This window comes from Cyrtonyx montezumae, unplaced genomic scaffold, assembly GCF_038088225.1.
Source record: "Cyrtonyx montezumae isolate F1298 unplaced genomic scaffold, pur_monq_1.0 scaffold_8, whole genome shotgun sequence".
NCBI lineage: Eukaryota > Metazoa > Chordata > Aves > Galliformes > Odontophoridae > Cyrtonyx > Cyrtonyx montezumae.
The window spans coordinates 39,859,106-39,879,067 of record NW_027072089.1 but is presented as its reverse complement, the minus strand read 5'-3'; the positions used below and the strand labels follow the sequence as shown (position 1 = coordinate 39,879,067).

The 19,962-nt window shown below is 37.9% G+C and overlaps 1 protein-coding gene across 3 annotated transcripts in view; it reads right to left on the bottom strand.

Moving 5' to 3' along the window:
• Window positions 1-19,962, bottom strand: part of NOL4 (nucleolar protein 4) — a 184,526-nt gene that overhangs the window by 114,428 nt on the left and 50,136 nt on the right. For all 3 annotated transcript variants that reach the window (XM_065753446.1, XM_065753448.1, XM_065753447.1), the window contains exon 5: window positions 18,578-18,710. In XM_065753446.1, coding sequence (XP_065609518.1) covers window positions 18,578-18,710 — 133 coding nt within the window. The remainder of the gene's footprint in view (window positions 1-18,577; window positions 18,711-19,962) is intronic.

The following is a 19,962-nucleotide window of genomic DNA, read 5'->3' as shown; positions in this document are numbered from 1 at the left end:
TTAGAGTAGAAAAAAACATAATAAACATCTTATTTCACAACTGTCATTCAATATGTATTTAGAGGACCTGGTTTTAATAATTAATTTGATAATGTAATAATTAATTTAATTTAAATGATTAATTTAAAATAACACAGCTAAACATCTTTTCAAATCTAGTCATCAAAACTAATACCTGAGTCAGAAGCAGATGTTCTAAAATTTCTTAAGATTAACTTAAAAATGTTTGCCAAATGCTCTGAAAGAGGTATTTACAGGTGGAGTCTCAAAACGGACTAAAAACCATTTCCCTGCTTCCCAGCCTGGGCACATGACCTGACAGCACACACACTGTCCCTCTTCAGTTTGTTCTCTGGTGGGAAGAAACCCAGACCTGCAATTCAGAAGTTGTCTTCAGAGGGATTGGGTCACATCCCAGTCTGAATCAGTAACTGTGGGACAGAAGAATGTGCTATAGCACAGATGCTTGAGTCAGATCATTGGTATTTGGTGTAATATCTGTTTAAACACCATTTATTATGGCATAATCATCGCACTTCAGTGCCTATAAACAAGTGTAAAATATATAGGATTCCTTGCAATGACTTAGGGAAGAAACTAATAAATGACAGGCCTTGATGACCTTTGAAAAAAATCAGGCTTCATTAGCTTAATACAGTTTCAATGACATGGATTTGGTGCCTGAATATGGGACACTCAAACCTCAGAATTTAATACTTTGCTTATTTACTCTGTCTATTTTGAACTTTTGGCATTACATGACATCTCACTATCTTACTCTTGTCATGTAATGAGTTAAAAGGCTTCGGTGACACATAGGCCTAACAAACATTCCTTTGCTGGTTTAGATGGCAATAACTATATTCTCCTCTCTGGGAATCCAGAAGGATTTTATTTCCTAAGCAGATACTCTTGGCATCTTGCAGCATTACTCAGAAAGCAGTATGAAATTTAAACTTTCACCAACCAAATGCCCATTTAAGAAGCTTGGCTTTAGTTGGTTTCCACATACTACTTCTAGATTATTTCAGATTGAGAATAGATACAATTTTGTTTTCTTAATATTATCTTTATATATATATTATTATATATATATATATATAAAATATATATTATAATATATATATAATATAATATATATATCAAAAGAACTCTGCTAAGTAAAAATTGTATTCAACAGATTTTTAGTGATTTCTCTTTTAACCAGTTATTCACCAGCCTGTTAATTATACATACAATCAGAAAAGTGAATTTTTGTTTAAAGGACAATCCTCTGCCACCTGTATATGAAATCCATGCCTTTTGATGGATCTTATAGTGATCAGAAAAACATAATTCTGCACCACATATTTAGGTTTACCATATATTTCTTAGGTACCAATTATATCTCCTATATAGAGCATTACATATTTGTTCAAACCCTCACTGCAACACAAGATTTTACAAGAGAATTTAAGGCCTACACAACCAAAGACAGATCACAGAACTGTAGGGGTTGGAAGGGACCTCTAGAGATCATTGAGTCCAACCCCCTGCCAAAGCAGCTCCCTAGCCCAGGTTGCACAGGTAGGCATCCAGGCGGGTCTTGAATGTCTCCAGAGAAGGAGACTCCACCACCTCTGTGTGCAGCTGTGCCAGTGCTCTGTCACCTTAACCCCTGAATCATTTTAATGAAGGAAATGTCCAAATGTCCAAATGTCCAAAAAAGATCTGAGCACACACTGTGAAGCACAATGAACTAAAATGTGCATGCCACAGTCAAGTCTCCTCCTTGACAAAGAATTTCCAATACACACCCATTGAAGCTATTTCTGACCGATTATTGTAGGCTGAGCAGTTCAAAAAGAGAGCGTTTAAAATATTTGCAGCTAGGCAGTCATACTTCCAAAGAGTTCAGCATGTGATCTCTTGGCAGCCAGTGTCCAATAGTTGTCTATTCATCTAGGATGATTGCTGTTCATTATCAAATCGACTCTTTGCTGGAGGGTGTTGCCAAACTAGCTAATGATAAGTTTGGCTGAGCGACCTGGATAACGCTGGAAGCAATCGGCAGAAACTGCGTGCTATATGCCAGCAGTGAAAACCTGAAACTAAAACAGTGATGTGTAGTTTTTACTTTAAACAGAAAGAGCCCACATGATTTGATTCTTTGCACTCCTAAGGTGAATACAGAGCTACAAATTGGAAACTTAACAAGTATCTTTGCTCTTATATTGAGCACTTCTTAGGATCTTAACATACCTTGGAAGTGTACCATTTATTATTCTTTAAACTCCACTGAAATAACTTTTCTTTTGTCAGTATATCAGCCAGATCTTCCAAACCCGTGAAAAATTCTGTCTGTACGTGAGATGAGCTTGCAGCTCAAATGAATCTTGACACACTCTGCCAAGACAAACCTTCATCCAAACAGTTAAAATTCCTGTTACTTACTCTGCTGCTCTGAAGCTTTTTCATTTCAGAGCCAAAAGCAGGACAAAGCCAAACCTTGGACAACCTCTTCATGAAACTTCCAGGACACAGTGTCTTTGGAAAAAGAACAGTGGAAAGATGCATAAAAGGGAGCAGTTCCATTTAACTGAGCTCCTCTCATTGACACTAAGCACAAGAGTGCATCAACTTCAGTATAACACCAACAGAATCACTTAACAGATCAGGCTGGAAAAGACCTAAAAAGATCATCAGCTGCAGCCTTCAGTGAAGAGAGAGGCTGGGTGAGATTATCAAATACCAATCATATATTGAAAGTCTCCAGTGATGGGCTCTCTATCACATCCCTGGGAACTTTGTTTCAGTGACTTATTGTTCTCACTACGAAAAAATGTTCTTTCATATCAAAATGAAACCTCTCCTGATGCGGCTTGTATCTTCTTCCCCTGGTTTTCTCCATGTGGTTCTTTGTGAAAAGAGCTTGCAGCACACTACAAGTACTGGAAAACTGTGATGAGGTTCCTACTCAGCCTTTTCCAGGCTGAAAAGACTCAACTCCTTCAGGCCTTCCTCACAGGGCAGGTTTGCCAGCCCTTTGACCATCTATGTCATCTTCCTTGGACCTCTGTGTCTTTTTTGAATACCAGAGCCTAGAATTAAATACTCCAGGTGTAGTCTGACAAGCTCTGAGTGGGATAATCACATCTTAATCTCTGCTAGCAGCAGAGTTGCAAAGTCAGTAGAAACTAATTTTGAACTTTCTTACAAATTTCTTCAAGTTTGTCCTGAAATAGAACAGGAACAGTGAGAGTATCAGCAACTCACATTTGAAAGCTGGTAGTGAAGAGCTATGAGATCAAGGCATTTTCTGTACTCAAATGATGCTGAGTGAACTTCAGCACAAGGTAGCACCTGGTAGAGACAGCAGATATGGAATCAAAACAACCAGTGTAACTATCCTTCTGTTGATTCTGCTACCGAAATTGTTAGCGTTGCAGGGTGCACTGATACATTTCAACTACCTAAAATTCATTCTTGGGAAAGATGTGGATGCGCTGCCTGTGAGACTCCAAAATAAGCTAATAAAGACCTGAGCTCAATCTTAAATCTCATAGATATTTAATAGTTTTTTTGTTTGTTTTTTTTTTTTAACTGGGACTTCAAAGGGTTTATCAATGTCTATACTTCAAGCAAAGAACAAAGGAACTCTCTGGTGTTTCGTGCTTATAGTCAATTTTTTCTGGCACAGGATCTAGATAGATATAAGAAATAGGTCATGATCCAAAATGCAAAAGCAAGACCTCAGCCCTACCTTAAAGACACTAGCAACTAACAGCTACCATATGGCTTTTATGTAATCGTGTCATAAAACAAGCAGAGCTCTCACCACAGAGAAAGTTTCTGGCCTATCTTCACAGCTGTCTTCTTCTTTCTTGTGTGAACATGTCACTAAAAGTGCCTGTCATGTTTCAGGCTGAACTGAGATGTAGCATGCAAAAAGAAAAGGCTCCTTTTTAGGATACCTTTGGCCAATCCATATGTTCTACCCATTCTCATATTTTGCATGTTTACAGAACCTAATTTAGAGTAGTAAAGGCTATCTCATAAGATGTAGGTGGGTCTTAAAATACTATCTAGATATCTAGCTTAGTTTAAAAGCTACTCTTCAGTAATACCAGAGGAGTGGATTTGTTGAAGGAAAAAAAAATTCTACTTATATGTACAATTAGTGCTGAATTATTGTGAATGTCCAGGGGAAATAATAATAATAATACAAATTATCTGAAGTTTGCAGGGCCAAAAGCCTTTCTCTCCTTATGAAAGCTAGTCAAATTTCATTGAAAAGTAATGCAGATTTCACTTAGGGTATAATTTTTTTTTCCCACAAACTCTGTTGCTCCCTCCCATTACAGTTTATAGATGTCAAAGGACCTTCATCACTTCTGCTCACTCTCAAGGGAGGAATACAACAGTTACGTCCACCCTCTTCTTTATCCAGTCACAAGAGTTCCTCAGCACATTTCTTACAGCATCAATAAATTCCAGCATCTTCAAACCGGTAAATCAATTTATAAAACAGTATATTCGGAGTATTAATTTTCCAAAGTTGTGCATTTTTTCTTTTAATTTCTTTTATTTCACAACTATAGATTTGTTTTAGTTTTCTTCTTTATTTCTGCAAGCTATGTTCTGACCTTAGCCATATTACTGGCAAGTTCTGACACCTACAGGTTCTAAATGATAGATTCTGCTGTGGCTCAAGGCAATGTGCATTATTCTTCTGACCATGACCCACCCTTGCTTTACTTCCTCAACTCCATTGGCCTTCTCATTTAACCAGGGAGATAGGAAAGTAACCTTTCTGGGCCTTGCTATCCCTGCTAATAGCTCTAAACATTCTGGATTAATGATGCTCTGAGTCACTGGAAATTGCTGTATGGAAGGGTACATTCAACAAAGATGGTAATATTCTCCCAAACGCTCCTGAGTTAAAAACACTTCCTTTAGTATTACTACCTAGAATGATAAAACTACTGAATCAGGGCTTCAACTTAAATGCACACGTGTACACCCTCAGATTGCTTTGAAAAGATACTCCACATGTGCAAGGTGGGTAGAAGAAGTGACAGCATCTCTTCTGGAATTTAGACAACATAATATTGCGTGCCATTTCTGCTGGGGTACGGACTAGCTTGCATTCCAGAACAGGTGTTGTTTTACTGAAATCAAGCAGACATTTACCACAAACATCTACTTGGTTACTTCACTATCTGAAGATCAGAAGGAATAGCAGGTGGACTTCAACATGTTTTCTTCATTGCCACTGCATTTATAAAATGTGCCTAATAATTAAGGAGGTTAAGATCATACCTTTCATACTTACAAGAACGTAATGACAACTATCAACTATTGAAGACAGAAAATGATAGCTGTTTTTAAACAAGATCAGAACCTCATTTGCTCTAAAGCAGTGTAGGCCTACTGAGGATATGATGCAAGATGTCTAATTTAAATGCCTGCATTGCCATTTTCCTTTCACACACTTGCAAGTAATACTTGTTAAAACAGCTCCTTCATGAAGCAATTATAAGAGAACCTGCAAACCTTCACCAGGAGTAGCACTTTCAAAGGCACAAATGCTCTCTTTCCTCTACTTCTGAAGGAGTTAGATGTCTAACTATGACTCTGTCAGCCTGATCACTACCACCTCTCTTCCTATCTTCCATACATCTGTTTTGGAAAACTGTTCTTGCTTGTTGTTGGAAGCCTCTCTCTCTTCCCATCCCAACCAGAAATCAGCACAAAGAAAGCTTACTTCCTTATTAACTCTACGTAGACCTGTTCTCACCAAAGTAAGCATATTTCAACCACCAGTTCCCATCCTTTACTACTATTCTCCTTTGATAGCACATAGTTACTGCTGGCAAATAACCAAATGTGCAGTACTGAGGGGAAATATTTCAGAACTTCCTTAGATTGAGTGCTACGGATTGTTACAAAAATTACTTCTTTCCCTTCATAACTCTCACCTTGGAGACAAAAAACTTTGGCATTCTTCACAAGTAACTACATGAAGCTATGAAAAAAACCTGTTCTTTATCATTCTGACACTACTGGAAAAAAAGCTTTTCAATCTCCAGTCAATTTCTCTCTGTCTTGATGTTTACACGATGGAAAAAACAGCTTATGAAAATGATGGTGGACAAATGAAAAGTGGTAGAAAAGAGGAAGAAAGCGTTTCCTAATAATCTCATTCTGACAAGAACATCCAGCTTTAACCTAGTCTCAGTGTTAAGACCTTTCAAAATGCTGTGATATTGGACAGCCACAACAGCAAAAATAAACAAATAATCTTCCACTTGTAATGAGCCAAAAATACAATTTCTTTTTTAAGGCCTCGTGAGCTATGGATTTAATGAATCCTTGCCTTCATTCTACTTCTACATAAAACAGATATCTAAATTTATTATTGATGCTTCTTCCCCTCTTTCCAGCTGCTTGCTGTTGCTTCTATTGAACAGGTAAACATAAGCTTGCTGAGATGGCATACACCTCGAGACTTGCCTTGAGCAAAGTCACACACTTTCCACCCACATAACAAAATAATAATAATAATAATAATTCTTAATTGCGTGTGTGTGTCTGGAAATTCGAGAGATATTGGGGTCTGATTGGATTTAGCATTCACAGAACTGTTTCTTCTAGAAATTCAAGCCTATGCTATGACTGAACTCTGAGATAGTCACTAGTTAAGAGCACAGGAGAATGTATCATCTGCTTAATAAAGGGTTCCCATGCTATAAAGCTTCATCTCTTTTCAGTGACCATTTCACTTAGTTGAAATATATAACTACAGAAAGAGATATACATTCAGTAATAGAAATGCAAATCTCTAAATTTGGTTATAATATATATAAACATAGAATCTATTCATAGAAATAGATACTTCTGTGTACATTTGAATTAGCTTTGTGCTAATATTATATAAAAGAGGGTCAGAGGTTCCACAATTCAATGCTTACCTTGTTTTTAATAAAATCTGCTAGAAAAATCATAGAATCGTCTGAGTTGCAAGGGACCTTTAAAGGTCATCTAGTCCAACTCTCCTGCAATGAGCGGGGACACCTGCAGCTACATCAGGTTGCTCTGAGTTCCATCCCACCTGACTTTGAGTGACTCCAGGGATGAGGCATTCACCACCTCTCTGGGCAACATGCACCAGTCACTCAACACCTTTATGGTAAAAAATTTCTTCTTTATATCCAATCTAAATCACCTCTCCTTTAGCTTGAAACCATTTCTCCTCATCCTATCACAACAAACCAGGTCTGACCCTGTCAATCTAGAAAGCTCCATTTCTACCATTCCCTAGGCAGTCTTTCTAACACTATATCCTCTGGATCTTTCCTCAAAACCAATTCCTGTTTATACCCATGTGTACAACAGGGTAGAAACAAATGGTAAGGCATACACTACATACTTAAATATGAAAGTAGACTAAGAAACTCTTTATGCCTTAAAGGGCACTGAAGGGAGACAATTTTCATTCTGAGAGAAACAACAGAAGAGTCAGGAGGCTGATTTTCTTCTCTTTTTTTTTCATTTGTATTCAAATGATAGCTAATTGTACTGTTCCCAAGAGGTAGTTAGAAAGTGTGGGAGACTGGATTTCTTTCTGACCCACAAGACAAGAATATATTAAAATTCAATGTTACTCAGAAAAATACACTCTGTGAGGCAGAAACAGTTTTAAAAATGAATTTATTCCCCATCTATCTGGAAAAGTAAGAAAAAGGAAAGTAAAAAGAAAAAAACATATTAGTATCCCTGACACAGAATCACCTTCACCTGTGCTCCCAGGGCTAACCAGATCTTTCCTTCAGGTGCTCATTCAGTGGCTCAGGCTGTGACTCAGCAGTTCCCATACATAGGCTTTACAACGTCCACACTTTTAATAGGACCTATTTGCAGGAGATATGACAGTATGTGCAACTACAACTCTGTGATTACAAACATACCAAGTATTATAATCTAAGCCAGGAATTTCAGTAGATGCACAGTTCCTAGAGAGCACACATAAAGGCTAGTACAGAATTGCAGGAGTGTAGTGACAGAAGAAAGGAAGACTCAGGAGCACAGATAGAGCCCAGCTAATTCAATGAACTAAAGCTTATCAATGCTGCATAAACTAAAGATGGTTTAATTAAAGAACCCTTTGCGATTTCAGCATCCACATTAATTCCTTACGGCTTGGAACCTTTTGGGCAATTGCAAAAGATGAAACCTCATCTTTGCTGGCCTTTTCACAAGTTCTCACCCTTGACTTTAGTAAGGTTTTAACCACAGCCTTAGGACATGATCACGCAGGACACAATTTCTAAAACACAAATCAATAGAAGTTTTTTCCCAGGCAAATATGGTTCTTGGGCAGGTATCTCGGAGGGGCATTTAAAAAAAAGTACAAGTTTCTATAAGACAGAAAGAAATTAGAAGTTTTCTTCAGTGAAGAAGATGCACATAGACTTGTATTATTAATAGACTTATAAGCACATGTATAAATCTTTATACACATACATGGAGTCCTTTGTAAAAGAAACTTGATAGCACTTTTTTGTTTACACTTACTTTCAGCCTCTCTAGACCATCTGGCTGCTCTCACTATTTGCATCACTCTTCTCGAAGAGGGCCTATTTTCCCCATCACAGGTAATTCACATTGAGAGTTCTCACATCTTGTAGTTCTGTCTCTTCATCCTTTCTCTGATAGGCTACAGCTTCAGCTGCCTTCAGAATAATCACTCAAGAGACACTTAAACACCTCAGTGTAACAAACCACTGCACGTCTCTGCCAATTAAGTCATTAAAATTTTAGCGCAGTTCATACTTTAGTTCTTCATGGAAGAGTAACTGTGTGTAACTGAAATGTCATCACTCTATTGTCTTTGCAAAGAAAAACAAAACTATTCTCACTCTGTATCTCTTATTTTATGATAAAACCAGTAACACTAATTATTGTTACTGAGAATTTAAACTAGTCTGTTGATATCATGGATTTATCACTGTTTCTCAAAGCACAGTATCAAATTTTCTGATCAATTATTACCCCAAACAATATGTTACTCTTGTCTCATTTAAAAGCTGCTAATGAACCACATCATTTATCCTTGTTTACAATCTTACTTAAATATCCATGCCTATGTCTCTAGTGAGGTGAAATCAAAGTTCTAGAGTATGAAAGGCTAAAAAATAGAGGTTTGAATTCCACCTTGCAGTCAGAAGTAATTATTACTTTTACACAAGTTTAATGATTTGGGATGATTAGGGATCTAGTAGGGATCTAAGACAGTTTTTATCACAAATTACCTACTGCTTAGGGAACAAACCCATCCAGGAAAACTTATGGGACATCCTATTGATGAGTTACTTGCTCTCTCAGACATGCATTAAACAGATTTCTTGATTCAGTTTAGAAGAGAGTGACCTTGTAAAAACTCAAATGAAAATGAAGATCTGAGGAAGGATTTAAGATGCACACATGCAAATATCTCTCTGACCAAAGACTTCAGCAGTACAGACTGATCTCAGGGCAATGTTTCTGATGGAGAACTATGATCTAGCTGCAAGTCTAGAACAATTATTCGTTTTCTGCCTGTAGCTAGCTGTGTTCCTCAGAGTCTGGTACTGGCTCTGTTCTTGTTCAACATCTTCATCTGTAATGTGGACAAAGGGAAGCTTGCTGATGATACAAAGCTGAGAGGAGTGGCTGACACACCAGAAGGCTCTGCTGACATTCAGCAAGACCTAGGCAGGCTGGAGAGAAACCTTACAAGGTTCAACCAGAACAAGTACAGAGTGCTAAGCACTTGGGAAGGAATATACATCATTACAGGTTAGGGGCTGACCAGTTGGAAAGGAGCTCAGTTGCAGAGGACCTGGGCATGCTGGTGGACAACAGGCTGGTGTGCCCTAGTTACAGGAAGGCCAAAGGGATCCTGGGGTGTATTAAGAAGAACGTGGCCAGCAGGTCAGGGGAGGTGATGCTCCCCCTCTACTCTGCCCTGGTGAGACCACATCTGGAGTACTGTGCCCAGTTCTAGGTTCCTCGGTTCAAGAAAGATAGGGAACTTCTAGAGAGTCCAACAGAGGGTCACAAAGATGATGAGGGGCCTGGAGCACCTTCCTCATGAGGAAAGGTTGTCTAATCGTTCATGTATTTTTCTCTTTTAAACCTGCAAATGATCATTTCTGTCTTTTTCACAATAAACACAGGCTATTAGTATTCATGAATACTTGGAAGAGACCACTGAAGTTCAGCCTAATCAAAACATTCCAGAAAGATTAGACATTTCTTCCGAACTATTATATAGAACTGCCAGAGATAGCATTGTAAGGCAGGAGACATAAGGAAAACAGTTACTATTTGGCAACATCAAATCAATTATTTGAAAACACTGCTCCACAGAACTCAGGAAAACTTATATAACTACTTCCTATGTGTTAAATATTAGAAAACTACAGTGCCGAGAAAATATTACTTTTTTTTTTTCAGTTAAGGCATTTGCATTTGGTTAGCAAATGACTTCTAATTTTAAACTTTCAGCATGAAAAGAATTATCAAATGAAAAACACTTTAAAGAAATTTTCGTTTAAAAAAAAAATTGCAAGACAGCTCAGTGTCTCCAGTGAATTTCCTGGTCAGAGAAAAAAAATTAAGAGCTTACTAAATTAAAATATAACACAGTATGGAATTAATGGCTATATTTAATTTTCTTTAAATTATGTTTCTTTTACTAAAATAAAAAAAATGCTCTATTATATTTTTCTATATTAAATGTAATCAAAAATAAAATAAATGACAATAATATATTTTAATCACAATTATTAAAAAAAAAAACAACCCTCTACCTATACTATAAGGAAGCAGATTAAGTTCATCCATGAGCATAGCTACTGCTAATGTCAACCAATACATGCAAAAGGACAAACTGGATAAGATGTCTGCCCTGGAAAAGGAAACTAGATCCCTACTCCAGAATGCCCCTCATTGATTTTGAAGTTACAGAAATGGAAGGGAAAAGCCTGAGAAATGGTAAGATAAGGAGAAAAGAAAATTGACCAAAACCAAACCAACATATTCAAAAATGGTGCTAGGCCTAGTTACAAAATGTGGCGTACTTCAACAAATTGGCCCCATTCAGTACCCTCATAAGAAAGAGAGTGATCCTGGTGGGTTAGTAATACTGACGAAGTCAAACTGTTGAAAGAGGACCTGTATATCATCCCTGCTGCAACCCGTAGACCTGTTCTGAAGATGTAAAAGGATACAGGCGTGAGGCTAGCCTTTCCACACAGAAACAGGCTTCACTTAACACCAGGCTAAAAAGAATGGCTGTGAATAGAGTGAATGGTCTGCAAGCATTCTAGCATTACTTTTGAAAAGATAATTCTCCTTTCTGAGCTATTATTGGCTGAAAGTATTCCCTTATGTAATTATGGAATAATAGCAGAGAACTTGATTGTAACCAACAGTTAGTAGTTTGTTGCTAACACGCCAAACATGACAAACAATTTTGAGGCAATTATTGTCATTAGAAGGCACACTCAATTGTTCAAGGCAAGCATAATAGAAAGTGACAGTTGCGCAGCTGGGAGGGTGGTACGGGAAATGGGATTGTTCACTGCTCGCAACACGACAGTCGCACTGTAGCTGAGACTCTGCTAGATGCATAATTCATGTTTAATAATATTTTAGTCTCTAAAACAAATTACAGTATGAGATAGAAAAAATGAATACAAAGTCATCAAGGAAAGGACACAACATAAAAAGAGAAGACACAATTAGAACCGAAATGCAAGGGGAAATAAATATTCAATCCAATCAACTCACAAGATGATTGCAACACTGCAACCAGAAAATGAACGTACCATAGCTTTTCATATGAAAAGGGTCAACTATAAAAGTAATCTTTGCACTACACGTCAGTGAGAGATGTGCTCAAATCCTGGTCTGAGAGCCCATTCTGACGAGGCTTGTTCACCCACCTAGCAGAGTTTTGGTCCCAGCCATGCACTCATTTAACAGTAATATGGAGGGAGGAATTCTGCATGAAGAGACAGTGTAACTACTTAACAGTGTAATACTTAACATATTTGAGTTGTATAATGGTGCAAAGAAAGATTCTACTCTATTTGTGCTCCGATGACAGTACAAGCATCAGCTGCCTTTTAAGTAAGCAGTCAGTACATTAAAATACTTGATTTGCTGAAAAAAAAATCCACCCAGCAGGATCTCCAGAGGATCCTTAATGATGCTAAGGACTGAAATTTCTAACACAGCAGCACACCAACACTTCAAACTGTTGCACAGGTTCAGTATAAAGCAAAATCCCCGATATCATATCAGTGCTGAAGAGTCCTGACAAGTGTCACTCATGCCTTTTGCACTGACAGGGTGTCATCACCATAGAAGTCATTAAAACACTGGTGGAAAATGATTGGTACAATTGTCTGGATCTCTGTTCTCATTTTGACAACTTTTTTTCTTCTCTCTTAAATGTATCAGTGTAAATCAAATTACATCAAAGCAAATCTGATGGGCCAGATCACCCCAGGTATAGCTCCACTAAAGCCAAATAATAGTGTTACTGTATGCCAAGCTCCCAGGTCCACTTTAAGTCTGCTTAGGTGAAAATGATATTAATGATCTAAAATGGGCAATATATTATACTTAACCCTCATGTAAAGGAAAGTCTGTAATTTTAACAAGAGTATGGTAACACTTCGGTGCATCCCAAAGACTTATTCAGAAACACGCATACGTGACTCTGCAATCTTGCACTTGATTCAGGAATGGATCTTGTGCTTGTGAGAGGTAGCAGACTGAGAGAGCTGAAGAGACAAGAGACCTTTGCTTTATCCTCAGAACAGACTGCTGAGTTCAGAAACTCCCTCATACCCTACTGCCAGTATGTCTCTGCCCTCACCTCTGGGATGTATTTGCTGCCCTCCCTCAGCATCTGCTCAGCCCTGCAGAATAAGGGAAAGGTAAATTCTATTCATGCCAGTGGGCTTTCCTCTACGGGGAAATAAAAGCAAGATTGCAAAACTCTGTGTGGAAGGTGCTATACTACCAGCATTGCCACGATGTGTTTCTTCTCCTCCATTGCCATTAAATAGAGGGGTGTCATAGATTTCATTCAGAGCACTCATATTTCATTTGCTTCATTCTTAATTGTATGAATTGAGCTTTTTGCTCAAAACATTGCAAGTTTTGCCAGCTTGAGCAAAACCAGGTCTGAATTTAACTCAAAATTCAGTAGCTCTCCTGGCCCCAACTTGAATTGTTGTTTTAAATGGTTTGCAAAAAAAAGCAATCATTTTTCAACACTCTTCATAAGCTAACAGTGCTACTTCCTCTATTCTTAATCAGCCCAAACCCCTGCTATTTAGCAAAATACTACCTTTTTCTTTAGGGTAAAATGCTAATCAGCCTGATGTCCTGTATAAAGTAAAAGCATAACAAACAACTTCTATAGCATTATAGCCACGACAGAGAAAAACTCCCGAATAATTAAAATGCTTTTCATATGTACAGGAGTTTGCATGAAGGAAAACTAGTAGGCAGCTCTTTATTTTATTTTCAATATGTTACTACAGCTTTGTGACTTCGTGAGATTATTTCAGACCACCCTATGCACCATAGAGGTGTCAGAGGAGCTTTGTTTTGAAGCCTAAAAATGTCAAGATTTTAAGTAAAGTCACCCAAATCCTATAGACATTATAGATATTTTGGTTAATCTTGTGTGCCATTGTTGAAGTCACGCACAACTTGATCACATAGACAATAAACTATATTCATAAAGCCTTTCAGTGCTGCAGCTGAAATTAGTGACAATATTCCTTAACGTAAAATAACATTTCCACAAAGATGTCCTAATTAGCAGCAAAAATATTGCAATGAGTTTAGTGTCAAGAATCTTCTGCTCTCATGTTGTTTTTAGTTTTACCACTAGCTTTACTCAATCATCAAAAGCATGGCCAAAACATAGGCAACACTAAGGACGATTTATTTCAGTTCGCTCCTTTACCAATCTGTCCTCACTTTATCCATACATCTCACTGAATGCTTGATCCCATGCATATCACTTAAATCACATTGTGGGAAAAGTCAAGATGGTAAAGTGAGAACAAGCTTTAGTGGAAAAAAAAATAAAAGCAAAAAGAAATACTACAATACAACCAAATCAGAATAGGAAGATGGATTAAAAATTTGATTAGGCCCCAGTTCAGAGAGAACAAAACAGTGGTAAGCATGGGTTCAGCAAACTCCACACCTTGCACAGAGTTTTAACAACTGAATCAATTAATATTACTTACTTCAGGCAAAGCTGTTAATTAAAGATTACAACTTACATGAACAAAACAGGTACTTACACAATTAACTCCCATTACCTCCATCTGCCACCAACACCATTTGTGTGGATTAAATGCTTAATGCAAACAACTACATCTCCTAAATAAATGCAGTGGAAAGCCTTGCAATGTGAACGTGCTGGGGAAAGAGCATCAGCAGGATCCAAATGACCACCAACTACCCGAATGCAGTTCTTTACCACATGACAGTACTATTGCCTGATATGCTACACACTGACAACAGGGAAAACCTTACTACTAACCTCCACATCTAAGACTACAGTACAACTCCTGTCAATTACTGAATCGTAACATATTTTCCTATAGCAGTATCTTAACAAGCACAGTCTCTATGCAATGCATGTGAGGGGCAGCTCTGTATGGTTTACACATTTATTTAACTGCATAATTTTCTACAAACAGTTAAAGAAAACATAATCCCTCCACTCAAACCCAAACAAAAACATTAAAATATTATGCTACACATTGGCAGAGTGAAAGATATTGCAAGTAGAAGGATTCTCCATCTCACGCTAAGTTATAGTCGAACAGACTCATACCTAATTTCAATTCAATGGCTCATAGCTTAAAGCTTAACATTTACCCCTTGTTACTTTCAGCTGCGCACGTTCTCTACGTTAAAAAAAAAATCCTGCACAGACTAAAGCACAGAGTTCCTACTAAAACAAACAAACAAAAAAAAAAACCCAACTCCTTTATTTCAGACTCAGTTGGCAGATCTTGTCTGCTGTCTGTGCTCTTAAACAAGAGCAAAAACGTTCTGAACCAGCCACATCCAAGTCCCCAGAGCATTATTAGGAAAATGCAGAATTAAAACCATCCCTCAAGTAGGAATTTTGCCTGCAGATAACCAGAAAGCAACACGAATGCAGCACCCTCCCCAAGAACAAGCTTAGGATAAGGGAGTCATAACATGTTACAGGAAAGCAGACAGAGTGAAGAGAAGACTACTAGAACAGGTGAGTAAGAAAACAGGAGCCACTAAGGGGAGTGAGAGCAAAAGAGAAAGGCACACTTCAGCAATTTTCAGCCCTATTATCCAGCTGGCTGCTAGGGAAAGCAGTTCCTAGGGACTGGTAACCAGATAGCCCTACCCTACTCCCAGCTGGGGAACAAACCAATTGCAAATTAAAGCTGCTTTCCTTTTCTAACTCCCCAGGGAAGAGCAGCAGTTCTTTTCCAACTCCTCCCCCACAGTTGCAGCAGCCCTGCAGGTGCTCAGGATGCTATTTTCAGCCATCCACTAGCAGGTGTGACTCAGGGCTCTGTTATTTAAAAGCATTCAAAGGGTAACTTAAAGTGGGAATTCTCTTTCACAGTATTGTTGTGGTTTCACTACTATGTGCAAAATACATCAGCTCTCTTTGTTCTTAATTTTTTCATTCACTTTTAGTCTACTATTTTTTATACAGTCAATCTCACAAAGCTTTGGCACATTTGCAGAGCTCAGGACTTTTGTGTAGTACCTACATCCATTTTTAGTACAATGCCCATCTGTTACAAGCAAGTGCACACCTTCCCCCTCTGCATCTTCCCTCACAGCAGTTTTCCTGCTGACCATGATAATTCTGGATGCAGAAGTCTATCACTTTCAGTCCATACTGTGGGTGGCTCTCATAACTGCCTTTATTTTACTTAGGTTAAAGTGACCTAACCATGAGAAACAGAGAACACAGGGTACTAGACTTGAATTTTCTGAGAAACCGTAGGTCGAATTTTCTAGTATGAGCTCTGTAATGGATTTCCAAATCCAAATACCTGACTGAATACGATGCACGTGTAGCCCCACATAAGAAGTCATGTAAACACCTTATTTTCTTTAACATATGTAGAACGCACAACCTCTGGCCACGCTGGATCTGTCCTTAATACAACCCAGTCAGCAGTGATTCCTATTTGCATATTATCCCCATTAGCAGACTATTATCTCAGTGAGGGCACACTTGTGGCAGCAGAAGATGCGTACTGTCCTGTTCCACCATAGGCACGGTTCCCAGCCATGTGTGCACGGATAATCACACACAGCAGTAAGCTTCCACCTGCCAGAACGCAGCAAACTTGTTTCAGAGAAGCCAGACACCAGGTGTCTTTCCAGGCAGACTGAATCTGGTGGCTGACATACTCTCATAGACATAAAATAGCTTGAGGGAAAGGGAGAGGAATTGCTCTAGACACACACATACGCACTGAAGTCCTAATTTGTGTGTGCATGCACTGTAATTTTACATCTGTGAAATTTTACAGTAAAAACTGTGAGAGCATAAGGAACACTACTGCTACATTCACTTTTCCCCTTTGTCTTCCCTCCTTCCAGTCCCATTCCTTCCCTACGTTCTAGTGATCACTCATTTCTTCCAATCTTCTCTTCCTGCCCTTTGCTATCTTTCCTCTTTCCTCTCCCTCCTCCCAGTGTCTTTCACTTTCTCCTTCAGCCTCTTCTTGCCTGACATGGAATTTCTGCAACTACACACACTCAGGTTTGATACTTGGTAGTATCTAACACAGAAAAACCATTGCAGGAAGAGATGTTATTCCAAATTTCTTTATCAGAAAATGTTTTAGTATGAAACAGCAGCAAAAGAAATAGGATTGCTTTAGGAAGGTGAACAAGTGTCATATGGAGGAAGAGGGGAAGAAAGCAGAGAGGTTTGATGAAATTCTGTAAGACCACACTACCTGTAGATTAAAGATCACGGTGCATTTATTTGCCACACGTATTAAACAGCAAGTGACAGATTTTCAGCTTCTATCATTCACACATATGTTCTGCTATGATCAGATGTAATATAGGATTCTAGTTGAAGAATGAAATAATACATGTATGATAGACATTTCTCCATAAGTCTGCACTAGTTCTATATCATGTCCATATACAAATGCACTCAATTACTATTAACTATTTTGTATGTGAAACATACTGAGTATGTAAGCAATAAGGTCTAAGACACAGTTTTTTACCCAAAGTTGGACACACAAACTTGACAGTTTCCAACATATCCCTGAAAACTCGAAGTTAGCAGTACTAAGTCAGACTCCAACAGGAAAGTGAACCATCTACCCCTACTCCTAGAGTAATTCTCCTTTAGTCAACATATATATAGATAGAAATTAAGTCAAAGGTTACACATGTTTTGTGATAATTTAAGGAAACCAAGAGGAAAAGTGGCTGTGGTTAAAATCTGACTAGCAAATTATCATAAATATCTTCCTCTTTTTTTTTTTTTTTGTCTAGAAAGTGACACAGCAGAAGCTCCTGCCCATAATCAGATCCTATCAGCCTCTATGCAACACGTGCATTCTTACCTACAGAACTAACAAGCTAGCAACTGATGATGATGCTTCAAGTGGAAAAAATCCAGCTTAACACTTTTCCACGTACGTGTTGTTCAGGAGAAATATAAGAAACACTTCTGAATTGGCACACGTTTAGGAAATTATGGAATAACAACTACAGAACATCAGTATGTTATATTTAATAGCACTAGAACACACCTGCACTTCACTCATGCGCCACTCATGAGTCACTATAACAGTCTATTCAGGAAAAGCTCTGTGTGAGCCTCAAACCAAAGAGAAATCCAAGTCCAAAACAGGCAACAAAAAGTAAAAGAATACACATCTATCCACCTGATGCACAAAGTAAAACTTCTGTCTCTTTCACCAACAAATTAGCTTTAACTTAGAAGTAAACTAGAAATAATTAATGTTCAGATTTATAATGCTGTTGGTTCTATTTTCTATACATCTGTTTCACAGTTGGAGTTTGTATTTTTCATCCTTTTCTCTGAACAACACATCCCAATTCCTAGCTTTCAGACTTTTCTTACATCCTTCTTTCTTCCTCATTTCAACCTGCAAAAACAACATTCTCAGCCTTCTGGATTGCCTTGGAAAGGTTTCAGTTTCATTTCCTTTTATGTCTGTGTAGGATCACAATTGGTATATAAAAATAGGAAAATAATACTAAACATACAGTGGTCTAACCACTCACCTGTTGCCTAAGCAACAAATAAATTAACCTGAAAAAAAAAAAAAGGAAAGGAAATAAAAAGCAAAACTTCATTCTCTTCATGCTGAGACAAAGGGAACATATAGTTCAAATTACCTAATGAAACACACTATGAAGTGAAGGACACAGCAGGTACTAAATGAAAGCATAGAATGGGAAGGAGACAAGACAATAGCACATTTTCTGTATGAAAGGAAAGCCTTACCATCCTGCTGGCCCTGGAGATTCTGAGGACTTTGCATTCTTTCTTCAAGATTTGAGCTGAGGTCAGAGTTCACCGCAGACATCCTTGTAGAGTCACTCATATCAAACTCATCACTTTCTATAGAGCTTTCATCCTACAAGTTGAAAGTTTCAGAGACACGTCAGGAAACATTGGATGCTGCTCACATTGTGTGTGAGGCTCACTCACTCCTATTCATTTCATTTGTACCTAGCATGGAATATATTCATGCTAATACTTGTGTATATAAGCAAACAAGCAGAGCACACAAAGAGCAGAGAACACGCAGCACTTAAGATATGTTAGTCTGACAAATGCAATTTGATCAACTGTGACGATACTCCATCACCACACTCGCAACTGTTTCTATAGCATTTTGTAAAACAGGGTTTTAGCTGAAGGCCCCACCCAAAGTCCTTGTTACTGAAACACAGTTGAGCAGAGCTCTCCATAGTCTGTACCTGAATTCTCTACTTTTCCCAGGAAAGGCAGGTAACCCTGTGATTGCCACTTAGTAAAACATTTCCAAAGGATCTAAGAAGGATCCACAAACAAGTTCCTTCAGTATGACTTCACTCCTACACTGCTATTATGTTTAAAGAAGCATCAGTGAAAATTTTAAAGACTGCTAATCATGCTCAAATGACAGTCAGTGGAAAATCAAAGTAATATAATCACATGAGTATCACTTGAATTTATTCTACCTCACACATCTTTAATATGATTTATCCATCAAGTCCAATTATAAAATCTCTACTAGGAATGATACTAGAGTGCAAAAAGTTCCAATCAGAACTTTTGTCCTCAGTTACAAAACAGTTTGAGATCTAGTTCAGCATATACTCACATACAGGGTTAACATATATATAGTACATGTTTAACTTCACTCATTTCAGTCCCACTGCATCCACTCATGGATTAAATATTCAGCTCTCATGAGTCTTGTTCTGCAAGCTGCAGCAGCAATTCAGAAAGCTATGGCAATGTATTTTCAGTAACAACTTTTCTGAAATAATTACTCCTACTGTGAAGAAAAGCCATTTAAAGGACATATAGAAAAAAGATACAGTTTTCCCTGAGGATTAGTTTAAAATACTTTTCCAATTTACATGGGTTTTTTTGTTTGTTTGGTTGCTGTTACTGTTTTTTAATTAAAACAAAACTATCTGGCAAAACTCTGACAATTATTTGGGTTGCTTACCAGAAGTGACCTAGAAACAACAACTTTATTTACTGTGTTTTTACTGTGAACTGTTTTCTACAGATGCTAGCATAGTTGCCTTCTTCTGTCTAAGCACCTGGCCCTTAAATCAGTTCATCTTTTGGATCTTGGTGCTGGTTCCAGCTAGCGTGGGCGTTTCTTTCAT